This window comes from Narcine bancroftii, chromosome 13, assembly GCF_036971445.1.
Source record: "Narcine bancroftii isolate sNarBan1 chromosome 13, sNarBan1.hap1, whole genome shotgun sequence".
Lineage (NCBI taxonomy): Eukaryota > Metazoa > Chordata > Chondrichthyes > Torpediniformes > Narcinidae > Narcine > Narcine bancroftii.
In genome coordinates, this window is record NC_091481.1 from 36,544,447 (window position 1) to 36,571,563 (window position 27,117).

At 41.7% G+C, this 27,117-nt stretch overlaps 1 protein-coding gene and 1 long non-coding RNA gene across 16 annotated transcripts in view; one reads left to right on the forward strand and one right to left on the reverse strand.

Annotated features, from left to right (window-relative positions):
* nr2c1 (nuclear receptor subfamily 2, group C, member 1) overlaps window positions 1–27,117 on the reverse strand; it is a 131,739-nt gene that overhangs the window by 62,357 nt on the left and 42,265 nt on the right. For 12 of the 15 annotated variants that reach the window (XM_069908331.1, XM_069908324.1, XM_069908325.1 and 9 more), the window contains 2 exons: window positions 24,121–24,204; window positions 22,403–22,519 (listed from right to left, as the gene is read on the reverse strand). In XM_069908331.1, the coding sequence (XP_069764432.1) occupies window positions 22,403–22,513 (111 nt within the window). In that variant the 5' untranslated portion in view covers window positions 22,514–22,519; window positions 24,121–24,204. Of the gene's footprint in view, window positions 1–12,509; window positions 12,606–22,402; window positions 22,520–24,120; window positions 24,205–27,117 lie in introns of all 15 variants that reach the window. The other 3 variants (XM_069908332.1, XM_069908335.1, XM_069908336.1) reach the window with 1 other exon arrangement.
* LOC138748335 (uncharacterized) lies at window positions 6,382–25,617 on the forward strand. The gene is made up of 3 exons (XR_011347947.1): window positions 6,382–6,516; window positions 18,324–18,490; window positions 24,537–25,617. It is a non-coding gene; the product is annotated as an uncharacterized lncRNA (long non-coding RNA).

Consider the following 27,117-nt stretch of genomic DNA (forward strand, 5'->3'; position numbering starts at 1 on the left):
TGCCAGTAGAGGACCCATGATTCGGATCCGAACAGGAGTGTGGGTATGATAACGGCTCTGTATACGCTAATCTTTGTGAGGTTTTTCAGTTGGTTGTTTTTCCAGACTCTTTTGTGTAGTCTTCCAAAGGTGCTATTTGCCTTGGCGAGTCTGTTGTCTATCTCATTGTCGATCCTTGCATCCGATGAAATGGTGTAGCGAGATAGGTAAACTGGTTGACCGTTTTGAGTTTTGTGTGCCTGATGGAGATGTGGGGGGGGGGGGGGGAGACGGGTAGTCATGGTGAGGAGCTGGCTGATGGAGGACCTCAGTCTTCTTCAGGCTGACTTCCAGGCCAAACATTTTGGCAGTTTCCGCAAAACAGGACGTCAAGCGCTGAAGAGCTGGCTCTGAATGGGCAACTAAAGCGGCATCGTCTGCAAAGAGTAGTTCATGGACAAGTTGCTCTTGTGTCTTGGTGTGAGCTTGCAGGCACCTCAGGTTGAAGAGACTGCCAACCGTGTGGTACCAGATGTAAATAGCGTCTTCATTGTTGAGGTCTTTTATGGCTTGTTTCAGCATCATGCTGAAGAAGATTGAAAAGAGGGTTGGTGCGAGAATGCAGCCTTGCTTGACGTCATTGTTAATGGAGAAGGGTTCAGAGAGCTCATTGCTGTATCTGACCCGACTTTGTTGGTTTTCGTGCAGTTGGATAACCATGTTGAAGAACTTTGGGGAGCATCCGATGCGCTCTAGTATTTGCCAAAGCCCTTTCCTACTCATGGTGTCGAAGGCTTTGGTGAGGTCAACAAAGGTGATGTAGAGTCCTTTGTTTTGTTCTCTGCACTTTTCTTGGAGCTGTCTGAGGGCAAAGACCATGTCAGTAGTTCCTCTGTTTGGCGAAAGCCGCACTGTGATTCTGGGAGAACATTTTCGGCGACATTAGGTATTATTCTATTTAGGAGAATCCTGGCAAAGATTTTGCCTGCAATGGAGAGCAGCATGATTCCCCTGTAGTTTGAGCAGTCTGATTTCTCGCCTTTGTTTTTGTACAGGGTGATGATGATGGCATCATGAAGGTCCTGAGGCAGCTTTCCTTGGTCCAACAGACCTTGAAAAACTCATGCAGTTTGGCATGCAGACTTTTGCCGCCAGCCTTCCAGACCTCTCGGGGGGTGGGGGGGGGAAATTCCATCCATACCTGCTGTTTTGCCACTTTTCAGTTGTTCAATTGCCTTATATGTCTCTTCTCGGGTGAGGACCTCATCCAGCTCTAGCCTTAAGGGCTGTTGAGGGAGCTGGAGCAGGGCGGATTCCTGGACTGAGCGGTTGGCACTGAAAAGAGATTGGAAGTGTCTGACCATCGGTTGAGGATGGAGGTACTGGGCTTCTCAACAAGGACTAGTTCGACGAAAACAACCAGGAACTCCAGGAGCTGCTGGCAAAGAAGCAAGCTGCCCACCAGGCTCACCTTGCAAAGCCGTCCTGGCCAGAGAAGAAACAAGCCTTCTGTCACGCATGCAGCCATCTTCAGCGCAAACTCCGGGAGATCCAAAATGAGTGGTGGACTAGCCTCGCCAAACTAACCGAGCTCAACGCGGACATTGGCGACTTCAGGGGTTTTTACGAGGCTCTAAAGGCTGTGTACGGCCCCTCACCCCAAGTCCAAAGCCCGCTGCGCAAAGTCCTCCTCAGCGACAAGATCTCTTTTATATATATATATTAAAAAAATATATATATATATATAAAAAATAATGTTCATGTTTATGGTTAATTGTTGTATATGTCATATATTATTTGTTTTTTGAACAAATAAATAAAGTTTTCAAAAAAAATAATAATTGTTTATCCTCCTGGCATTCTCCGTTTCCTTTATTTTTTTTCCCCAATTATATTTTCTTTTTCTTTTACAAGGATTTTGGTAGGGGGAGAGGAGGGAGATGGGAGGGGTTGGAGTGGTTAGTTAGAGGGGGTTTTCTTCTTTTTACATATACCATGTGTATTTTTTTAATATATATACTATTTTTAAATTTATGTAATTTAACTTATGTAATTTAATGTGGTTTAAAATTCATAAATATTTTTTTAAATTAGGTACGATTAAAACAGTGGTTTTCAAACTTTTTATTTCCACTCACGAACTACCTTAAGCAATCCCTTACTAATCACAGAGTATTTATGGCATTGGGATTCCTTAAGGTGGAATGTAGGTTTAGTGGGGGCAGTTTGAAAACCACGGCTTTCGACGTATATTCACCACTTTTTTTGACCACAACTATCATGCCTTTAAATTTCTGGTATCACAGACCTTGCCTTTTATCTTATTTCCCTTCCCCACTTCTCTTGAAACTTGTGAAACAAGAAAGTTTTCAGGTGCACAAAATTGCTACAGAAACTTAGCAGGCCTCGGTGCACCAAAGGTAAGCCTGGACCTGCTGAGAAATCCCAGTAATTTGTGCATTTATTTCATTTGTCAAGAATATTAGAGATGGGTGTTCAAGGGAAAGCTAATTGAATGCGCAAAATAGAAACAGAAGGTGCGCAAACATTAGATGAAATGTGAGGTGTATCATGTGAAATGAAATCATCCTTCCTTCCCAGCACAGATCAGATAGGCCAAATGACCATTCTTTGCTGTAAATCCAATACAATGCTATTGCTTTAATCAGAAAACATTTTAAAGGAGACAAATTAACCCTGCCCAACAAAGTGTTAAGATGCATTCCTTCAAATGGCTGATCATCACGTCTCTCAAATTGAAATGTTTTAGTTTCTCAATACTCCTGCAGAGCATTACAGGTGCCGATTTGCCAGAATTGCATGCAATTCACAATATGCCACCTTGATTTGTGGCGAACCAGGCTACAACATGCACACAAGACTGAATTACAAAGATGTTGAACCTCATGTTATGGAAATATGACAACTCTCTAACTGGTTGTGTCCATTCCATGAGCCTCATACAGGAAACTGGGTCATACCAGCCGGTAAAACATTGCTCCCATATCATTGAAAGATATCTTCAATTATTTGCAGATTTTGTTGAATATTGAGATAAACAAATCTGAGCCACATGGGTATCTGTTCTGACCCAAAAAACATGATGATCATTTGCAGTATACTAGGATTCCATCTTGTCCACGAGAAGCAGAAGGAGAGAGTTCACCTGGCCAGAGGAATCTCAAGAAAGAACAGGAGAAGGACTTTATCCCAGGACAGCTCATTTTCCAAGAGTATATTAGGAACAGAGGCCATCAGTGCAACTGACAAAGCAGCAATGTGGCCAGAAATGTGCCATGGCAAGTCGGTCACTGGGATCTCCCAAGCTGCAAACAAAATTCTAGCCACACATAATTAGACAGCTGTCTGTGGCAATGAAGATCATAGACCTCTACCTTCATTTCAGGGAACTGTGGCAGATATCAGACACACGCTGAAAGTTTTCACATCAGTCACATTCAGCAGCTCCTAATGAAGGGACAAGAATTCAACAACTCTTTGTGAACTGAAAGGGGCTTCACTGTGCATGTGAGGGATGGTAGGAAGAAATTGTTGATGTTTTGGGTCAAGATGATGCATCAGGACTGACTAGTGGAAAGGGAAGATTGCTAATATAAAGAGGAGAAGGTGAGACAGGCCAGTAAGTGATATGTGGACCGAGGAGGGGTGAAGGATTATGGACAGCAGGAGATGGTGCAAGGTGGTAAAGGAGTGAAATTGCAAGACAGGTTACTGAGTCATTGATGAAACTAGACAATGACGTAAAAAGCATAGATGAAGCCAGATTGGGGAGGGGGGGCAGGGGTGAGAGAGGAAAGTGAAGACAGATGAACAAAGGATATTAGTGCTGGAATTCGATAAGGAAGGAAGGAATAATGGGAATCATTAGGGTATTGGTAAAGGGTAGATGGAACCAGATGAAAAACAGGAACCAATGGGTAAAATATGTGGTTCCATCAGGAGGGAATGATTCAGGTTCCTGGACCATTGGATCTCTTCTGGGGCAAAAGTAATCTGAACAAGAGGGGCAGATGTACATGAACTGGAAGGGAAACAATATCCTGGTGGAGAGATTTAGTACTACCACTCAGAAGTCCAGAACTAATCTGGCAGGGTAGATGGTCGCTAACCAGTAGTATGGCAGACGAGAAAGTTGACACAAGTATAACAAAGTTCAGTTGGCAGAACAGACAGGAGAACAGTGAGCGAGAATAGGCTGAGTCTATGCTCATTTCCATATGCTTAATGAATTAATTATTTCCCCCCCCCCCCCCCACTGGAGGAGGGGGTTGGATGTTCTTCCTTGCTTGCCTGAACCATTATGTGCCATATTGTGGCATGAGCCACAACCTGTATGGTGGTGGGAAATAGTGCCATTATATTTTTATTCAGCAATATTCGGGGGGGGGGGGGAGATATTTTTTAAGTAATATTTCCTTTGTTGAATTATTTCTAATTTTTTTCTCTTTTAATTATTATGTTTTCCTTATGGGACAGAAACATACACAGGAGGCAGTTAGATTTGATAAAGAGACCTGGAAGAATGGGATTGGAAGAGACTTTGATTCAGGATAATGGATGATAAAAAATAAATGAAATTTCTTTAGTTTTAATGTTCATGGAATAAAGTCAAATCAAAAGGCAAAAGAATATTAAGTTGCATGAAAAAGATGAAGGTTGATATTGCATTTCTACAAAAAACTCATTTGTCAGAAAAAGAACATTCAAAATTAAAAAGGGATTCGGTGGGCCAGGTTATAACTTCATCTTTTAATTCTAAAGCAAGAGGAGTAGCTATATTAATTTAAAAAAACTTTACCAGTAAAATTTTTTGATACTATAATGGATCCTGTGGGGACATATGTTTTGATTAATTGCCAGATTCATTCTGAAATGTGGACACTTGTGAGTATTTATGCACCAAATGTAGATGAAGACTTAAAAAAATACTTTTTTACTTTGGGCAGAAGCACTGGAAAAGGTTTTAATAGGAGGTGATTTTAATTGCTGTCTTGATCCATTATTGAATAAATCAACTAAAACAGTAATAAGAGCTAAAGCAGCGAAGGCTATATTAAATTTTATGAAGCAATTAAATTTAGTTGATATTTGGTGAAAGTTAAATCCTAAAGAGTGAGATTATTTTTTTTATACTCAGACATGACTCTTATTCGAGAATAGATTTTTTATTATCAGCAGTTACAAGGAAGAATTAGTAAAGTTGAATATAAAGGCAAGAATACTTTCTGATTATTCGCCATTTTTATTGACATTTTCACATTTAGAAGAAAAAATATACTGTATAAATGGAGGTTCAACACTGCTTTATTAAAAAGAGTATATTTTTTGTGATTTTATAAGAAAACAAATTCAATTATTTTTAGAGATGAATTTTAATTCAATAGATATTATTTGTATTATTTGGGATGCATTAAAAACATATATAAGAAATTAAATAATAAGTTGCTCGACAAAAATTTTATTCTGAATTATATCATTCAGAATTGGTACAAGATGAAAGTAAGATTGATAAATTTTTATCTCAAATTACTTTACCCAGTGTAAATGATCAGGAACAGAAAGGTTTGAATGTAGTATTTACAGCAAGGGAAATTAGTGAGGTAATGAGTTCATTGCAAAATAATAAATTGCCAGGACAAGATGGATTTTCTCTAGAATTTTATAAGAAATTTAAAGATTTTTTAAATATCACCATTATGGAGGTGTAAAATTATACTATGAAGGTACATTCTCTGCCGGAATCCGTCTTAATGGCAATTATTACAGTAATTCCGAAAAAAGATAGATCTCCAATGAAATCCAGTATCTTATAGACCAATTTCATTATTAAATGTTGATTATAAAATATTACCTAAAATATTAGCAAATAGAATTATTATATGCTAGAGATGTAAAGAAATTTATTTCAGAGATGTAGAAATTATTACAAAAGAAAGCTTGAAAGGAGGGAGTTCATAAATCAACACATAAATAGGTAGATTTAAATAAGCAAATAGATGAGCATAAATGGATTCAGATATGTAGAGAAAGTATGAAAAGTACAATAAATGCGAATAAGTTAGTGGGAGAGTGTTAAAAGAGTTCTGTGTTGTGTATTGGCCTATGTGTTGTGTGGTTTTAGGTTAAAAAGTGAATTTGCCTTAGAGAGCCACGGTGAAGGTGAACTGCTGAGAGCGGGAGACGGACTGAGCATGTGCAGAAAATGATCTAAAAATTTCTGGACTTGGACAATAAGCCACCATGTTTGAATTACTGGGTGGTGCTGTGGAGTGGAAGGCAGCCCAGAGCAGGAGTCATGGTCTGGAGGACAGTTTAAAATGTTGAGATTTCAAAAAGAATGAACATTCCAAAGGCAGCCAGAAGAATCTGGACCAAGCCAGTGGTTCCTCTCTCTGCAAGCAACAAAAGACAACTTCAAATTTTGTGCTCTCTCTCTCTCAAAGATCTTTTGGGTTCAGTTCACCAAACAAACTGAATTTTGTTTATGATCTTTGCTTCGGTTGAGATCGAAGTTTTGTGAGTCTTGTGTCTAAGTTTTTCTGTGGGCTGGTTGGAAGTGTAGCTTAGACTTTAATTACGAGGCTGGAAAATTTATTAGTTTTACACTGTTATAGAAATTTGCATATAATCAGTGGGCATTGTTATGAAAGGGGAGATTTTGAATTAAAGTTTGAAGGTGAATTTTTTGTTAATAAAGTAATTGTTCATCTTTACCCCTGTGTGATATGCCTTCTCTGTGGTTGCTGGTTTGATCTTGTAACAGAAAGAAACACAGGCTGACAGGTAAGAGGTACAGGTGGGAAGGTAAAAGGTAGAGGGAAAGAAACTGAGAAGTGAAAGGGGGAAGAGGGCTAAGAATGATAACCCTATGATAGGACAAAAAGGGGATGGGGAGCTAGAGGAAGGGAGACAGAGGGGACGGAAATGAGAGAGAGTTAACACAAGTTAAATACCGTCTGGTTTGAGTCTGCTGAAATAGAATACAAGGTATTGTTCCTCCAATTTGGCATAACCTCAATTACCCATGCACCTGTATCCTCAGATTACTTCTTACCTCTCCCTCTCCCTTCCTACCCCTCCCTTTTAAAAAAAAAAAAAAATTCCGACATCTACATCATTTTCAACATTCTTCATGAAAGGCTCAGGCCCAAAACATTCATTGGCTTTTACTTCCCATGGCTGCTATGTGACTGGCTGGGTTTCTCCAGCATTTTGTGTTCTGCACAATGTCTGCAGATGTTCTTGTTTATCTTGACTGGGAGAGGCTGTTTACAGGTAAAGAAGTATCTGGCAAGTCACTGACTTTTAAAAGCCAGAGAAGGAAAGTTCAGGGTCATCATGATCTATCTGAGTATAAGGCAGTAGATGTTGTCTACATGGACTATCATGGCAGGGCTGGGTTCAGAAGGATAGATCACATGGGATTAGCCAATTAGATACGAAATTGGCTTGGCAGTAGGATACAGAGGGCAGCGATGGTAGGGTTGGTACTCAGATTGGAGGTTCATGACCAGTGATATGCCACAGAGATTGGTGCTGTGTCCGCTGCTGTTAATAGTTGAGATTAATGATTTGGATGAGAATGTAATTGGCATAGTTAGTTAAGTTGGCAAATGAGACCAAAATTAGTGATGCTGTGAACAGTGAGGAAAGTTACCCAAGATTACAAGAGCATCTGTATTAATTGTGAAAGTTGTCCAAGAAATGGCAGATGAAATTTACATGACTAACTCAGTTGATGGTAGGGCATGGGGTGTCTAGGGTGAGGGGGGGGGGGGGGGGGGCCTGGCGTGCCCTTTTCAGGCAACTCATCCATCTTTGGTCCCCACCTGACCTTCAGCTCTCACCTGTGGTTCCAAGTAGTTGCAGCACGTGCAGCGGCCACACCGCGGTAAACCGTCTTGATAGATGGGCTAAACCAGGGGAGGACTTAAATCCTCGGTGAGGTAGGGGATGTATCTATCCCGCAGTCTGGCCTTGACGAATTGAGCAGAAGAGACTGATTAATGGTCCAATGATCAAGAAGGCAGGACTAGCAGGTGTTGTGAAGTGTGAAGAGTATGACAAGGCACACACTGCAGCAAGAGAGGACTCCAGCCGTAATGGTTATCTGTGCCACTGGACCAAGGTCTCTTGTGCCGAGAGAGTGGAATTGCCCCTGTGCAATGGCTGCTCCTCTTAAAACTCCATCACGCACAGGTTTCTTTGTGCGATTCATCTCAGTTAACCCAACTCATCAATTCCTGTGGCAATGGGGGAGTAGCAAAGCAACAGGTGAAGATGAGCACCGGCAGTTAAAGCCACCAACCTGCACGTAGGCAACCTCTGGGCCAGTGGCCATTCGTCTCTGTAACCAGGGCAGCAGAGATATCCGGCATCATCCATGGTGACTGGGGAGTCCTTTTTAGGACAGCATTACCCATCCTCATATGAGGGAGGTGGTTAGAAAAGGTACCCCAAACATTGCCTGTCGCACAGCAGCATCTGGCTAGCTAACCACGACTGGCAGATCATCTCTTTAGCAGTTGACATACAAGAAAAATAAATCAAAGAAAACTCATTTTTGGAGCCTGTAATGTCCACACCTTGATGGATAGAGAAAAGGTGGTAAGGCCTGAAAGATGAACAGCACTGAACTTCGCTGTCATCACATTGACATCATTGCACTCAGTGAGACCAGGCTTGCAGACATTACAGTTCATTACAGGAAGCAGCGAGTGGATACATGTTCTTTTGGAAAGGAAAACCACAGACTGACAACAGGATCCACAGAGTAGGTTTTGCAATCAAAACTGCTCTGCTAAAGAACATCCTTACCCTACCCATTGGAATCAATGAATGTATCAAGAAGTTTTGCTTGCCTCTTATTAAGTCCCGGTACATCACCATTGTCAGTGTCTATGCACCAACTCTCGTGAGTTCAGTCAAAGACCAGGCAAGTTTCTACGAGGACCTGGACCAGACTATTTGGATAACCCCCACCAGTGACAAACATCATCTTGGATGACTTCAACGCTAGGGTGGGGATAGATAGCGACAACTGGGATGGAGTCCTTGGGAGACATGGAGTGGGAAAACCAAACAGTAATGGCCTGCTGCTTCTGAGTAAATGTGCTGAGCACAACCTGTGCATCACGAACACAATGTTCAGACTTGCAAACAAGTATACAACAACTTGGATGCATCCTAGGTCCAAACACTGGCACCTTCTTGACTATATCATAGCATGACTTTCAAGATGTCACCATCACTCGGCCCTTGCGAAGTGCTGAGTGTTGGACAGATCACAGGCTGGTTCGGTTGGTCCTCAACCTGGATGTAGCCTCTTTGCATCATAAGCAATGAAAGACTGTCAGTGTCATTTAGCATTGGCAGCTGCCAGATCCAGGTCAAGTCCGGCATTTTCAAGATCTACTTAATGAAAACGTTTCCAGTAATTCACCGCCTGTGGGAACCTGTTCTGCAAAGTGGACACAGTTCAGAGACGTCGTCACGCAGACTGCAACAACTATACTCGGAATGAAAACCTGAGCGCATCAAGATTAGTCTGATGAAAACCACGAGACCATTTCAGCAGGCCTTTGGGCCAAGAACAAGGCTTATTCAGACTGGCAGAATAACCCGTCTCTAAGAAAGACCAGTTTAAACACCTGCAGTCCAAAGTACAGGCAGAACTACAAGAAATGAAAGAGGTGGCAGAGAAAGGCTGAGCAGTTGGAACACTATGCAGACATGTATGCCACTGGAGTTTTTCAGTACCATAAAGTCAATTTATGGTCCTTCTAAATCAGGATGCTCCCACTTACTGTCATCTGACAGGTCAGGCCTGATCAAAGACCAGGAAGGTCTGAAAAACCGCTGGGCTGAACACTTTTCCAACCTACTCAATATGCCGCCCACAGTTGATGCTTACAGCAGATACCTCAGCAGCCAGTCCTAGATGGCCAAGACTTTTCAGCCTCTACTGATGAGGTCAATAAAGCAATCTCACAAATGAATTCATATAAAGCCAACAGGGCAGAATGGTATTCCTGCCAAGATCTACAACGCTCTAAGCCCAAACGCATTACAGGCATTCCATGACATCCTGGAAGACATCTGGATCACAGAGGAGATGCCTGACAACTTTCGTGATGCCCTCATCATGGCTCACTACAAAAATAAGGAAAGATGATTCACCTGCTTCACGACGGAATGATAGGACAGATCCCCTGCAGTGGAGATACATCTACTGCATTTGCCATTTCTAACTGGGTGAAGCAGAGCTATGTACGAGCCCCAGACTTGTTCAATCCGTTCTTCACTTGCATGTTGTCACGTGCTTGTCCAAGGTCTGGAGGAGGGGGTGTGCATCAGGTACTGGCTGGATGGCTCTCTCTTCGACCTTCACCACTTGAATGCACGGACCAAGTGCCTCTATACAGTCATTCAAGAAACCCTTTTTGTTGATGACTGTGTGCTCTTGGTGCACAAAGATAGCGATCTACAGTTAATGCTGAACAAATTCTCAGATGGGGCTACGCTCTTTGGTCTGACAATGAACCTGAACAAGACTGAAGTACTCCATCAGTCCGTGCCAAACACCAACACCACAGGACCAAAAATCACTGTTGACGACACCCAGCTGACAAATGTAAACAGCTTCAAATACTTGGGGAGCATCATCTTAAGTGATGATGGACAAAGATGTTGACTCTAGGATCAGTAAGGCTCTGGGGAGGTTGCGTATCAGAGCGCTCAATCAACACCACATCCGCATCTCCACAAAGCTGAAAGTCTACAGAGCTGTGGTCATCCCTTCTCTCCTGTATGGAGGTGAGACCAGGACTCTGTACCAATGTCACATCAAACAACTAGAGAAATTCCACATGCACGCCACCTGTTCCATCCTTGGCACCTGTTGGCAAGACCGTGTCTCTGACCTAGAGGTCTTGGGTCACGCAAACTACCAGCATTGAGTCCCTCATTGTCAGAGCCCGGATGTAGTGGGTGGGACACGTCATCAGAATGGACGACCACCGGATCCCTTGCTAGCTGCTCTATGGTGAACTGAAGACCAGAAGGAGACCTCAAGGTTATCCACACAAAGAAGCTGTGAAGGAAATCCTACAATACTGTGTCATCCTGCCCAGAGAACTAAAGCTGTGGCTGCCTGACAGATCCTGTTGGCGAGCCCTGTGCTATGAAGCCTACACCCATTTTGAAGACAGGCACTGTCAAAAACTGATGGAAAACATGAACGGCGTTACGAAGCAGCAGCCACAGTTATTACAAAAACAGCCTTCTAGTGGGACTACAAAAATCACCCTTGTGTCCACAGATGAACTGCACAACAATGTGTCTTCTTCAAACTAAAGGACTACTAATCATATAGTTCCATGAAAGTGACAAGACTGGAAATAAGGACTGTGACGAAGGCATTTGGTATATTTGGCTTCATTGGTTAGGGCACTGAGTAAAAGTGTCTGAAAATAAAAGCTGTTGGTGAGACTGTGCTTGGAACATTCTATTCAGTTCTGGTTGTCTAGCTAGAGGAAGGATGTGAATAAGCTCAGACAGCAAAGAAGGGGTTTACTGAGGTGAGAGGACTTGAACTGTAAGGAGGAGAAACTGGATGGGGTAGGATTTTCTTTCCCTGGAGCACAAGATCCTTTTCCCCTGGGGACCAGCATGTAAAACTCAAAAGGTAGAGATTTAAGGAGAGAGGAAAAAAGATTTCAAAGGAGGCTTGAGGAGCCACATTTTCCACACAAAGGGTCGTGGGTCCATTGAATGGACTGCCAGTACAATTACAACATTTGAAGGACATTTATGCATGTATGATTTTGAGGGACATAGGTCAAACACAAGCAAATAAGATGAGCTCAGGTAAGCAACTTGGCTGGCAAGGACAAATTGGTTGAAAGGGTCTGTTGATGTGCTGTCTATCTCTGAATCCAATTCCTTTCACCCGCAGATGCTACTTGACACACAGGGTTCATCCAGAGTTTGTTTTATGGCCCATATTCCAGCATCTGTAGCTTTTAGTGCAGTAACTGGAAAAGGGAAATCCCCCTAAATCAATATCTAAACTTGGCAGTCGGCAATTAACATTCCAATTAGGTCAAAACCACAGAGAGAGCATCTTGGTTTGCTATCATCTGTTGTACCTTGAAATTGTCTTTATGAGGGCACAGATTTTGACTGTAGCATTGCAGCAGGAAGAGCAAGAGGGTGGAGAAAAATAAATGTGGAAATACAATCAAAACAGCAGATGTTCAAAGTTCCTCTCTGCTTGTGTTGGTAGAACAGTTTAATTCAGTGAAAAAGCCAAATTCAACATTTTTAAAGTTCAAAGAATGAGCCAGTATGTGCCCAGAGCAAGACTATGTGGCATTCTGTTTTAGGCTCATGCACATTAAGTACAGCAATGGTGATCGCCAAAGGAACCAATCTGGATTTTAACTGCATTACCATTGCCAAAATCCCACCACTTGCATCCTGGGGATAGTCACTGACCAGAAACTTACCAAGATCTGAAATACTGTGGTTTGCAGAGCAGATCTGAGACTGTGAATTCTGTAGCGAGGAACTCAACTCCTGGCTTCAGAAAGCCTTTTCCTCATCTGCAAGGCACAAGTCAGGGTGGTAAAAGAATACACTTCATTGCTTGGAAGAGACTCGACATCATTCAGGATAAAATAGTCCAGATGATATGAACCCCATCAACCCCTTGAACTGTCTACACAAAGGATGATTGCAACTTGGCAAGGTTTCTTCGACAGCATCTGGAAAATTGACCACTGTCAGTCCATTTTTGCTGGCAGAAATTATGTGCCAGTGCTACTGTGTTGTTAAGTCTCATTCAATGCATCAGAGTGATGAGTCCATTACAACTGAATAATTGGCATTGCACATACAAGACAAGAGGTATGGGGGAAAGTTGATGGTTTTGAGGATGACCTGAGGCTTATGAAAGTGGAGCAAAAATTCTAATAGTTAAAAGTTGTCATTCATTGATTGAGGGATCAGTGTTTGACGGGATTTCATGGCGTATTCATTGATCACAACCACTTAGGAAAGCTTCTTCGGGCACAATATCCAGATCCTTGGTGGGAATACTTTTTTTAAGAGGACCACAGTTTAAAACTTCTTCCAACGGACCTGGGTAATATTCTGCACAATCTCCTTTCTATCACTTCTGCCTGAATTTCTAGATCTGTATCCAAAAGCTGGGTGCCTCCTCCAGATTCTTGCTTGCACTAACCACGCCCAAGTTCGAAGTACAGGAGACTGGAGGCAACGAGCAGCTTCCCTTTAAGAGATGCAATTTTTGGACTCCGTCAGGGTTAGTTAACGGCAGCTGCAGTACAGCATCCCATGTACATGAATAAGTGAGATAAGCTGTGTTGCTGGCAGTGGCCAAACATTTCTGAAACTGCTGGTTTCTAACCTCAAACCATCTTCCAGCTTTTATTGTCATATAATACAAAATAACACGAATCGCCTGGTACCACACAGGAAAAATCATTCCTGCGCACTTGATATTTATTCGTACTCAGGTTTGGTGCTCACCATCCAAGATGATTATTCAATTTGTATTTGACATCCATATCATTCAGCAAATTATCTCTCCAGTAAATTTGTTAATCTAGGAAACAAAGCTTCCTTCTTGTTCCTTGCCAGCATATCTGTATCCCTTTCAACTTACTGTGCCAAATACACAAACAATATTCAAAATATCACTTAATAAATTATAATAATCTCTTTTATTGTTCAATAAATCATCCTTTCATCAGGGAGAATACAAGTATTGTTTTAATCTTCTTTACAACTTCTTCAAAAAGTGGCTTAACAATGTACATATTTCACTTATAATTCCAATGCAAATTCCCCACATTAAAATCACTATTCTTTCGCTCCAGTTCTTTAGAATATCCAGTTCTTTTTTTCTATCTGTTCCTCAATGCCACAAGTACAACAAAGTTAATAATTGAACAACAGGATGCTAAAGCACAGATAACAGGCCATTCGGCCCTTCTAGTCTGTGCTGACTATTATTTCACTAGTCCCATTCCATGACCCTCCAGACCTCTCCCATCCATGTATCCATCCAATTTATTCTTAAAACACAAGAACGAGCCTGCATTCACCACATCAGATGGCAGCTCATTCCACACTCCCACCGGTCTCCAAGTGAAGAACTCTTCCCTAATGTTCCCCCTAAAGGTTTCCCCTTTCAGCTTAAAACCATGACCTCACATATTTATCTCCCCCAATCTAAGTGGAAAAAGCTTACTGGCATCCACTCTGTCTATACCTCTCATAATCTTGTAAATCTCTATCAAATCTCCCCTCATTCTTCTTCACTCCAAGGAATAAAGTCCTAACCCATTTAATCTTTCCCTGTAACTCAACTCCTGAAAACCCAGTAACATCCTAATAAATCTCCACTCCATTCTTTCAATCTTATTGACATCGTACCTGTAGTTAGGTGACCAGAACTGCACACAATATTACAATTTGGCCTCATCAATGTCTTATACAATCTCAACATAACATCCCAACTCCTATACTCAATATTTTGATTTATGAAGGTTAAGCTGCCAAAAGCTTTCTTTACAACCCTGTCCACCTGCAGAATCACCTTCAGGTAACAATGTATCTGTATTCTCAGATTTCTTCGCTCCTCCGCACCCCTCAGTGTCCTACCATTTACTGTGTATGCCCGACCTTGGTTTGCCCTTCAAAAATACAACACCTCACACTTGCCTGCATTAAACTCCATTTGCCATTTTTTGGCCCATTCTCCCAGTTGGTCCATATCCCTCTGCAAGCTTTGAAAATCTTCCTCGTTGTCCACAACACCTCCTATCTTTGTGTTATCAGCAAACTTGCTGATTCAATTTCCCCACATTATCATCCCGATCATTGATGTATAAAACGGACAACAATGGCCCCAACATAGATCTCTGAGGCACACCACTCGTCACAGGCCTCCAGTCTGAGAAGCAACCATCCATTACCAGCCTCTGTCTTCTCCCACACAGCCAATTATGAATCCAGTTTATCTCTTTGGATACCTAGTGTCATAACCTTCTGAACTAACCTCAAAACTAACCAATAAATTGCTTCTATACTTATCAATGTGTCAAGTAATACAGTGGTATCACTAATCATAACACTAAATGTGTCACTATTGGGAGCATACAAAGACAATATAAAGTCATATTTCCTTAGCTTGTGACATCTGGAAAAAGCATGAGCATTCGAAGTGTAAATATACTGTTTTACTGGAAAATTCCACACACCAATTTACAATGATACAAGATGGTCAGGCTGGTCAAACTACCTCATCTCCAAAAATATCTCCCTTTTTATCTTTTTTATTAAACTGCCCAACTACTCCAAAGTGCAGTTCTATATTTTCTGGCTTTAAGGAAATCAAAGTGATCCTTATGTACATAAACAGCCATGATCTTACTGAATAGTGCAGCAGACACAAGTGGATGAGTGGCCTACTCTCGCTTCTATTTTAATTATGTTCTTAAAGGAATTCAACATTTATAATGATTAATGAGAGTAAAACAGTGTTTTATTTAAAGGTCCAATTGCAGAGAGCTTTCATCAGGGAATTTTCAGGCAAATTATAAAAAATTGGTTCAACTAGTTGATTTTAGAGAGTATCTTAACAGATGAGAAGAGGATCAAGGAATGAATTTCAGTAAAAGGCACAGCCACCCCTATTGCAGCTTTTTAAAACTGGGCACATGCAAGTCGGGGTTGGAGGAGCATTAAGAGTTGTCGGAGCGAACGAGTCGACCCATGACCCATGAAATAGGAGTACCTTCTCCCTTGTCTGGCTGAGGAGTGACTTGTCAATCAAAACTACCATTTCAAATAAAAAACTTGTTCTGTTTTTCTGTGGGAGCCATAACAATTGTGTACTATTTGGTAAAACAGAATGGCAAGAACACCCAGTATGTCAGACAGCCTCTGTGGAAAGAGAAACAGTTAACCCTTCAGGATGAGTGTCCTTTGTCAGTACTGGGAAAAGTGAGGAAAAAAGTTATTTTAAAGTTGAAACTTCAGAGATACAAGGAGATTATGTTGGAGAGAAGAGCAGAATGTCAAGATCAGCAAGCCTGGAAGAGAATAGCAGTGAATTCAACATCAAGTGTAAATCATGTCTGAATTAAAAATAGAAGATTCTGGAAACTCTAAATAGGTCTGTTACAGGCCTTCCACTATGAAGATCAAGTGCAATGAGACACCAAAACAACAACCTGAGTGAGAAGCGCAAAGTTCTGAATGAATCTTCTTAAGGAGGGTTGAGATAGTCACCAAAATTCATGAGAAAGAATAAGAAGGGCTGATTTGCTATATTTAGAGACAAGTATCTTTCCAGTTCAAGGTAAAATATAATTCCAGGTTCCAAGAACTGCTCACTCTTGCTATTGTTTCTCATTGCTCTCTATAGACAGAGAGCTAGAGAGATGGCAATGTGGTGTCATTATTTGGAAAGGACAAATTGAGTAACTAAAGGCCAAGCAATCTGACAGAGGTGGTTAACCAAATATTTAGGGAAACTGTAGAGAGGTGGCATAACCAGTATTTGGAGAGACCAGTTAATCAAGCAGAATCAGTGGCATAAAATGCTGGAAATGCTCAGCCGGCCGGACAGTATATGCGGAAAAAGAAATACAGTTAACATTCCAGGTTGAAGAACTTGTCAGCCAAGGGAAAAAGAGAAAACAAGTTAGCTAATATTCAACTAAGGCATGAACTGAAAACAGGAAAAGCTGGAAACACCATCTATAAAATGAGGAAGAGAGTTAATGTTTCAAGTCAAAGGCTCGTTGGAACTGGAAAAGGCAGAAAACTAATTAATACTTGGCTGAAAAAAGGGGTGGGAGAGGGATACAAAAAAACAAAAAGAACACAAAAGGTGAGACCAGAGTTGTCCTGGCGATAAGCAGTAAATGAAATCATCTGGCCAACAGGTTAATAGGGAAGTTAGGCATAAAGAACACAACCCTTTATTTGTAAAAGCTTTTAAAAGGAAGTTGTTGAGAACCCAAAATGAATCCAATAAGTTGTGAATTCCATCCCATGCAGATCAGGCTGTGTTAATGGAGAGAGAAAATCTGAGCCACAATCACAGAGACAAAGGTAGTTCTAATAGAAACAAAAGTAAATTACCTGAACTTATAGAAATCAATGCTGAGGCCAGAGGCTGCAAAGTGCCCAGGCAAAGATATGGTGCTGACAGGCCACAAACCGATGAAACAGACTGGGTGTGGAATGGACAATCTACTTTTGCAGTGTTTTTATTTACTGCACTTGGTAAATTAAACTATAGCAAAGTTATAAATGCACACATTTCTGCCATATTTATAAATCTGATCCACTCAATATTCCCATTGATTGATTTATTTTGTATTTCATTGATTTGTGATGCCGACTTCCTAACCCACACTGACTTCCTAATTTGGATTTTGCATCCATGTGTTTATGGAATTTAGTGTCCATTTTCTTCATTAAATAACATTACTTAGGATTCTTGGTCAACTTATTACATTTGGCGAAAAGATTCCATTTGAAGATTAGCCCAAAATTTACAGCACTTGAAAACTAAGCAATAAAGCATCACAGTTACAGAAATTAGATACGTGTTTATAAAAAGTAATGAATAGCTAACAACTGCTGTAAAAAGATGAACCAAGTCAAGAGGATCCCCCGTTTCAGCATAAGAGTTCTTTAACAGCAAGAATGTATTAACCCAAAAATGTAAAGAATAAATTAAACTTGCTCCCAGATGTGCAAAATAATTTTTGTATCTTGGCTATTTATTCATGTCACCCTGTCCTTTCTCTCAACCAACCTACAAGTTTTCTCTGCCCTTTGTTATTTCAACCTCAGGTCTTTGTAAGCTATTTTTACATTAGGGAAACAAAAATGTAACAGCTCCCTCAATTCTGTTCAGCAGTGGCTTATTTTCAATGCAACAATCACTTCCCAGAATGCATTAACTCCCTCCAAGTTTTGTTTGGCTTATCTGCTGCACTCAGGCGTTAAAATTACTCCAATAACACAAATGCCCACATTTCAGGAATATGCAGACAACTTCCTCAGGAACATGCAGATATCTTCCCAGTTATCTAAATAACATTGTAAGGATGCACAAGTCCCTGAGCATCTTCTCTGTTTTTAACATGCAATTCCACATCAACAGAATAAATTAACCCCAAAGTCTTTTCTAATTGGAAAAAAATTACATATTAAATGAGGTCCCCAGTGCCCCCAAATTCATCAAACCTAACATTTTACATTTGTCTTTTCAGACTACTCCAAATAGCAACCAAGTAAACATTTAATGAGGCACCCTGCAGCATGCTGATTTGTCCTTTCCCAGCCATTCCATAGATCGCATGAAAACTGCTGGAAAGATGAGCAGGATGGTAAGGTGGTAACTTTTATCACCTCCTGCTGTAATCAGTTCAACTATGAGGTGAGAAAGTCTTGCAGTTTAATTAAACTGAAAAACACTGTGTGCAGGGAGAAATAACCAGTTAGTTACATAGACAATGTAATATTTTTATGCAACTAGAATAAATATAAAACAAAGCTTAAGAGATACAAAAAACATGGCAAATTCAATGTTATTGGAATATATTAATTTTTGTTTGACAGATTTATTACTGTACAATGTTTGTAAAAGCTATTCATCTACAAAATGTTATTTCAGAGTTTGCCTTTTAAATTTAGCCTAGTTCTTCCCATAATATTTTAATTTAGGCATGCATTTCTCTCTTTACAAGCTTGGTGTGACGATTTAGCAAATAATCTGTTCTTGCTGTGGAGTTCCATCAGTAGAAAGTCCACTCCACAGTTAATTGGGTGTTGGCTCTTTCAGGAGGACCCTCTGCCTTGAGGCCGGCGTCAGGAGTGGATTTAAAACTGCAAACTCAACTTTCAGGTGGCAGCCCTAAAAGGCTTCTGCAGCGTTAACTGGTCCAGCTGAAAAGGCCTATTCATATCCAGAGGTGCCTTGTAGCACCTCCGGACCTGATGCAGGGTGACAGGTGCCGCAGTGCCACCCGTCATAAATATGCAGCATAGCAATGACCATCTTCCCTGCCCATAATCCCCCATGCAGGTGGAACCGCTCTGTGTTTCCCACAATAGTTCCAGCTGCATAGGGGGTTATGGGTAGGGAAGACCACCATTGCTATGCCGCGTTTTGAACTGCAGAGAGCGGCCCTGGTGCAGGACCATCCAGCCGGGTTGTCACAGTCCACACTGCCCACCTCTGCCCCGATGCCCCCTGCCCCTGCTCAGCTGCCCCCCGCAGAACTCCCCGCCCTGGTGGCTGGTGTCGACCACCCCTCCCCAGTGGGGTGGGGACTAGGGGTTGTCAGGCAGTGGGGAGTTGGGTTGTGGGCCAAAGAAGTAATCAGCCCGTTCACAAGGCAGCCAATTACAGTGGCTGCAAATTCAGGTGCGAAGGCAGAGCGCCACGCTCCGCCGATTATCCCTCCTGAGGAGGGTTGGCGTCGGTGCCTCGGAGGCACTTCTGCTGCATTCAGGTGAGTATGTCTTTAGTCGCAAGGGGGGAGATTATGCAAAATTACAAAGGGTGTTCAGGCCACCTGAAAGGGCCTATTGTTAAGCAAAGCTATTTTGAAAGATGCGAGTTACCTCTTCAACAGGACCCATCCAAACAACATCAAGACACCATCTTCGTTCTCTATCTCTGATGTCATCACTTCTGGTTATCTCCCTTCCACAGTCTCCAACTTTATTGTTTCCCAACTCCACACTGTCCGGTTCTACCTCCAATCCAAGATTCACAAACCCAATCATCCCGGTAGACTCAATGTTTGCGCGAGCTCCAGCCCCAATGAAATGGAATCAGTCTCCCTTGATTCCGTTTTTCTCTCCCTGGTCAGTCCCTCCCACCTACATCTGGAATATTTCACATGCCCTGCATCACTTCAACAACTTGCAGTTCCATGGACTTGACTGCCTTATCTTCACCATGGATATCCAATCACTATGCACCTCTATCCCCACAACAAGTCAAAAAGTCCTTTATTTCTTTGTCACCAACAGACCCAACTAGTTCCCATTCATCACCACCCTCATCCAGCTGGCAGAATTTGTTCTCACCCTCTATAATTATTCCTTTGGCATCCTACTTTCTCCAAGTCAAAGTGATAACCAATAATACTCCCATAGGTCCCAGTTGTTCCTGTCTTTTTGTTAGCTAAATTGAGCAATCCATGCTACAAGTCTACACAGGTAAGGCTCCTCAACCGTTCCTCCGCTACATCGACGACTCCGTTGGTGCTGCTCATGCTCCCCTGATTAGCTCATCAACTTCATCCATTTTGCTGCAAACTTCCACCCTGATCTCAGATTCACTTGGTCCATTTCTGACAATGCTCTTTTCTCGATTTCTCTGTATCAATATGCAAAGTGCATTGTGGAGAGTCCTGTGACCTCTCCATCTAGAACCTGGTGAGGGGGGTCATATGACCTCTCCACTTGGAACTTGGCAGGAATGTGGATTGTGGCAGGTCATGTGACCACTCCATCTGGCACCTATAACCTTTCTGCTTTCTTTAAACCCATTGAGCTTTTCCCTTTCCAAACACCATACTGGGAGACAAACTCGCGACAAAACATTTTCAACAAACCAACCAGCACCCACACTTACCTCAACAACATCCCTTCAAACCCTGTCTCTTGCAAGGATTCTATTCTTGTCTTGCAATTCCTCCATCTCCGCTGCATCTATTCCCAGAATGAGGACTTCCACGTGAGATCATCTGAGATTACCTCCTCTTTCAAAAATCATGACCTCCTCCACTAACATCAATTTTTGCCTCACCCGCATATCCTCCAATGCGGGAGCATTTCTGCCCTAGCCCCTTCCACCCATAGATGCAACAAGGACAAGATTTCACTGGTCCTCATCTACCACCCCATCAGCATCCAACATAATATCCTCCATAATTTCCACCAACTACATTGTAATCCCACAACTAGACACATCTACCCCTCTCCACCTTCCACAGGAACTGCACCCTCCCTGACTCTCTCATCCAATCATCCCAACCTACCAATTGACCCCTTGGTACACTTGCAAACAGACCTCCTCCCTCATCACAACAGCCCTTCCAAGGGAAGCAATACTTCACTTGTGAATCGGCAGGGGTCATCTACTGCTCTTGTTGTGCCCTCCTCTACATCGGAGAGATTGGATGGAGACTGGGAGATTGATCACCTTCACCCTGTCTGCTGTATTAGTGAGGATCTCCCAGTGGCAACCCATTTCAATTCTCCATACCACGCCAACACATCTGTCCATGAACTGGCCAACTGACATAACCCATAAATTGGAGTATCATTTCATTTTCCATCTGGACACCCTCCAACCAGATGGCATTAACATAGACTTCTCTAGTTTCCGTTTGCCTACCCACCACCCCCCACCCATTTCTCTTGCCCCTGTCCCCATGTCTCCCTTCCTCCAGCTCTCCACTCCTCGTCTCTCTTGCCCCTGTCCCCATGTCTCCCTTCCTCCAGCTCTCCACTCCTCGTCTCTCTTGCCCCTGTCCCCATGTCTCCCTTCCTCCAGCTCTCCACTCCTCGTCTCTCTTGCCCCTGTCCCCATGTCTCCCTTCCTCCAGCTCTCCACTCCTCGTCTCTCTTGCCCCTGTCCCCATGTCTCCCTTCCTCCTGCTCTCCACTCCTCGTCTCTCTTGCCCCTGTCCCCATGTCTCCCTTCCTCCAGCTCTCCACTCCTCGACTCTCTTGCCCCTGTCCCCATGTCTCCCTTCCTCCAGCTCTCCACTCCTTGTCTCTCTTGACCCAGTCCCCATGTCTCCCTTCCTCCAGCTCTCCACTCCTTGTCTCTCTTGCCCCTCTTCCCATGTCTCCCTTCCTCCAGCTCTCCACTCACAGATCAATTGTCATCTTTTCTCTTTTGCCCTCTTATCCATGTCCTCCTATATGCTCCTCTTGCCAGTTGGCTCCTTCTTCTTTCCTCCTCCTTTTATTCAGATGCCTGACTGCTTTTTGCTTATACCTTGATGAAGGACTCGGGCCCAAAACGTTAGTTCTCTATCTTTGCTTCCTATGGGACCTGTTGAGATCTCCAGCACTTGTGTATTTACTATTTTAAAAGCAAAATGAATTGTTGAACTTTTTTTAATATACAATCAGTACAATTTTGTCCAAAAGTTGTTAAAATAAATCTTAAAAAATAGTGAATTTAAATTTTTTTAAATCAAAAAGGGTCCATATGGAAATATTCCTAGACTTTTCCTAACTGGTCCAAGAAATTCCAATGCAACAACAAAGCACAGAATCAAATTCAAACACCTCATCACTTTCAGAAACTAATAAATCATACCTGATGTTCAGCCAGTTGCTGAACTAAGTCATCAGTGACTGTGATGAGCTTTATTTGAGCTTGTTCAGCCAAGGAGACTGGTGGGCTTCCAGCCATAGACACCTGATGCATATGAACCTGCAGTGGTCATAAAGCAACATTCAGCAAAGAGTAAAAGCCATGAGAACATGAGTTTAATCACTATCCCAGATGAGAAATCTGTCATGGGAACTAGGCCAATCCCAATACTTGATTATGAGGCCTCCTTCTTGACCAGCATGTTCTGTTAATCACTGAAATCAGGACTGATTTGTACCAAGTCCATTTGTTATGCTGTTGAAGAATATCCCCTCATGTTTTAGAACCAAAGAACGCTACAGCACAGAAAACAGGCTATTCTGCCCTTCTTGTCTGGCCGACCATTATTCCGCTGGTCCCATTGACCTGCTCCCATTCCATAACCTCTCCCATCCTTGAATCTATCCAATTTATTCTTAAAACACGAGATCGAGCCCGCATTCACATCAGATGGCAGTTCATTCCACCCACCACTCTCTGAGTGAAGATCCTTCTCCTAATGTTCCCCTTTCACCTTAAAACTATGACTTCTTGAATTTATGTCCCCTAATCTAAGTGCAAAAAGCCTACTCACATCCATTCTGAGTATACCTCTCATAATCTTGTAAACCTCTGTCAAATCTCCCCTCATTCTTCGCTCCAAGGAATAAAGTCCTAACCTGCTTAATCTTTCCCTGTAACTTGACTCCTAAAGACCCGGCAACATCCCAGTAAATCTTTTCTGCCCTCTTTCAATCTTATTGATATCCTTCCTGTAGTTAGGTGACCAGAATTGCACACAATATTCCAAATTTGGCTTCACCAATGTCTTAACAACTTCAACGTAACATCCCAACTCCTACACTCAATACTTTGATTTATAAAGGCCAAGATTCCAAAAGCTTTCTTTGAAACCCCATCCACCTGCGACGCCACTTTCAGGGAACTATGTATCTGTATTCTCAGATCTTTCTGCTCCTCCGCACTCCTCAGTGCCCTACCATTTACAGTGTATGACCTACCTTGGTTTGCCCTTCTAAAATGCAATCCTCACACGTCTGCATTAAATTTCTCCATCTGTAATTTTTTTAGACCTTTTTCCCAGTTGCTCCAGATCCTTCTGTAAGCTTTGAAAATCTTCCTCACCGTCCACAACGCCCCCTATCTTTGTGTCATCAGCAAACTTGCTGATCCAATTTACATTATCATCCAGATCATAAATGACAAACAACAATGGTCCCAACACAGATGTAAATGAAATGAAAATCATCTGCACAATTTCAAATACTTCAATAATTCCAGCATCCTGTCTTTTTAAGCTTTGAGATTCATATTTCCACAAAACTTAATTATTTCCCTTTTCAATGCTTAGATCAAATTTGATCCAGATTCCAGCTACAACAGAAACCATCTCAAGCTGAGTCATTAGACCTAAATTTAGACATACAGCATGGTAACAGATCCTTTCGGCCCTCGAAACCATGCTTCCCAATTATACCAAATGACATACTTTGATTGCGCATGCAGATCACTTTAAATATCCCTCAGAGTACTATTCTGCAGACTGCCAAAGAAAAAACACAGCTACATAATTAGTCTCAAAATTATAATAAACATGCAACATGTGAGCATAACAACAGAGACTATTTATTACTTTCAAAATGGTCACAATAAAAGTTTACCTCCTACTTGTCCTCAACGTTCTCAAGCTTTTTATAGAAGTATAAATGCCACTTTTCTTCTCAATTACTTGCTTTCCAGCATGCCTAGAAAGGGGAAAAATATTATCTTTAAAAATTAAGGTTCAAGATTCCTTTATTGTCATGTAATTAAACAGGAGAAATATTACACGAAATCTGACCCAGCTTGGTCTGAATGTACCTTTTTGTGTTGGTTCTGGCATTTGTACCTGGTCTTTCAGTATATTTCTGAATCTCCTGATATGAACAGCAGAATTCTGGTCTTCAACAGTTTACAGATCTCTTGGCTTGTGGGGCTGTGCTGGATGACTCCAATTAAGCTTGCTAAATGCTGAAGTCTTTAACTCTATGCATGCTTAATTGTTTTAAAAATAAACTATTTTCACACTTTTATGAAGGTTTTGCCTCATCTCTGCGATGTATAGAAAGAAGTGTCGCAAGAAGAACTACAGAAAAATGTTCAGGGCTACAGATGAAATATGAGAATTTAGATTCGTTTACTAAGAATGGAAGAAAATACTTGCTTGACAGACCATATTCTATCTAATTAATGAGTAGAGGACACAGATCTACGAATGATCAAACCATCTGCAGAAAGCATATGAGCTTTCAAATTTTGCAACACATTATCTAAAGTGGATAAAATAATTTATGGAACTGTACATTTCAGTGAAAATTAATATACAGTAGCCTGCATTCAAAAACATTGTTGCTGCATCAATGATATCCACAAACCTATACAAGAGTTAACAGAACTCCCCAGTCATTGGTACATTGTGAAAATCAAATAAACTGCAAGCTATAGATCTGAAACAAGAACCGAAAATGCTGGAAACACTCAGCAGGTCAGGCTGCATCTGGTGAATGAGAAACAGCTGGAGAATCAACTGTGATTGACTAGAATCATTTCAAGTTCCACAGTCACCAGAGGACTGCGCTGATTATCCTCAAACGCCAAGATTTAGCACCAATGTTGCTGTCCTGAGCAGGTCCTAACATATGGGAGAATGGTAGTTTATGGAGAAATTAAGAATCATCCCTCCTTTTGAAAAGACAAACAGAAAACAAGAAAAATCTTGGTTTCACAGTAGTGGCCTTGACATACACCAACTTAACACATTTCCTTCAGGAATCAATGATCACTTCCTGACGACCTGTCTCAATCTCATAGGGCACCAATACCCCAGTGCAATCAGGCCATCATTCTATTGCAAACAATGAAGTTAAAAGGAATCTTTCTCTAAGTGTGACCAAACCTTTTCTGGAGTTTCAGAAAGATCTTCTTGGCACCTTCAATGCCAGAGCTAGAGTGGTTCTCAGTTCTGCAACAGAACCAATGGCAAGGAAGGAATAATAAAGGGTGTCCCCTCCTCCAGAACAATGCAGATCACATGTTCAGGACAAATCTCATCAGCCCGTTCTTGAAAGTAGCATACAATGAGTGTTACCAAACAGCGTTTATACATTAACAACCTGCTCACTGATGCTTAGTCTGGGTTTTGCCAGGCCCACTTTGTGTTGAACCTCATCACCTCCTGGCTTGATGCGAGATGGATGCCTTTAACATCAAAATAGCACTGACAAGTCATGATTTCCTGGTAAAACTGAATTCAGAGACCACCAGGAGAAAGCCACACACATAAGGAAGATGGTGGAACTTGCTGGAAGTCAGTTATCTCCCCCCTCATCATCACTGCAGGAGTCAGAACAGTGTCCAGATACAACAAGGCTCTGCTGTGTCATCAATGACGTTCCTTTCACCAGAGGGAGAAGCAGCAATTCTTACTTATGATTATATTCAGGCCTTTGAATCCATGGCAGCTCACGCAATAATTATATTCTCCCCACATCCTCTTCTGCACTGAGTAATTAAAATGGCCAGTTAGCTTGACAAAATGTCATGTCTTTGGGACGTGGGAGGAAACAGGAACACAATGAGCAAACACAGAACATTCCATCCAACCACTAGTCACAATTGAACCTGGGTCACTGTGCTGCTACAGAGAATTCATACAGTCCTCGAGAAGGCAAAGCAGCTCATTAAATTGACAAGAAACCCCCAAATCAAAAGGAATTGCTCAAATATCCAAAGTCATCCTCCAGTGGGCAGGTGGAAAATGTGCTCCTTCATATTAAGATTTTGGCATATTGAAGAGATAAAACATTCTGGCACAGTGAGCGCAACATTATAACTCAAGTTCAAATCTGCTGCTTTCTGTAAGGAGTTTGTACATTTTTCCCGTGTCCACGTGGGTTTCCCTCGGGTGCTCTGGCTTCCTTCCATGTTCCAAAGGCATACAGGGTTAAGTAGGTTCATTGGTGACATGGGTATATTTTGGCAGCAAAGGCTCATGGGCTATATCTGTAAATTAAAATAATTCAGCTAGAGAAACGACCTTGAAAAATTGCCAACTGTTCTTACCCCTTTATAGTTATTGATTTTTTTTAAAAAGGACATTCATCAGTGGTAAGTGCAGAATTAAAAAAAAAAGTTAAAACAATGCTGGAGAAATTCACAAGTCAAACACTACTTTATATAGCTAATATACACAACCAATGTTTGGGCTTGAGCCCTTCATCAAGGTATGAGCAAAATGTAGGCAAGCATCCGAACATCATGTTTTTATGGAGTCTGCATACTTTCGTATTTTACAGATTTTTATTATTGGCTTCCAACCCTTTTAAACTCTTTTGGGATAAGATTCTGTCTCATTGCTGATAAGATAGTTAGCCCCTGGATTTAAATCCATTGAACAAATGTGATTGATGTCCCAAAACAGGAAGGATGGTGTGCAATTTGGAGGAAATCCTGCAGATGGCAGTGTTACCCTCCACTTGGAGGTCACTTCGAGCTGAATAAGGCAGCGCAACTACTTCATCTTTAGAGCTATACTGGTTTAGACATCAAATTGTGCTTCTAACTTTACGCCCTGCAGGTGATGGAATGACTTTAGAGTGTCAGAAGAGTTATTTGTTGCA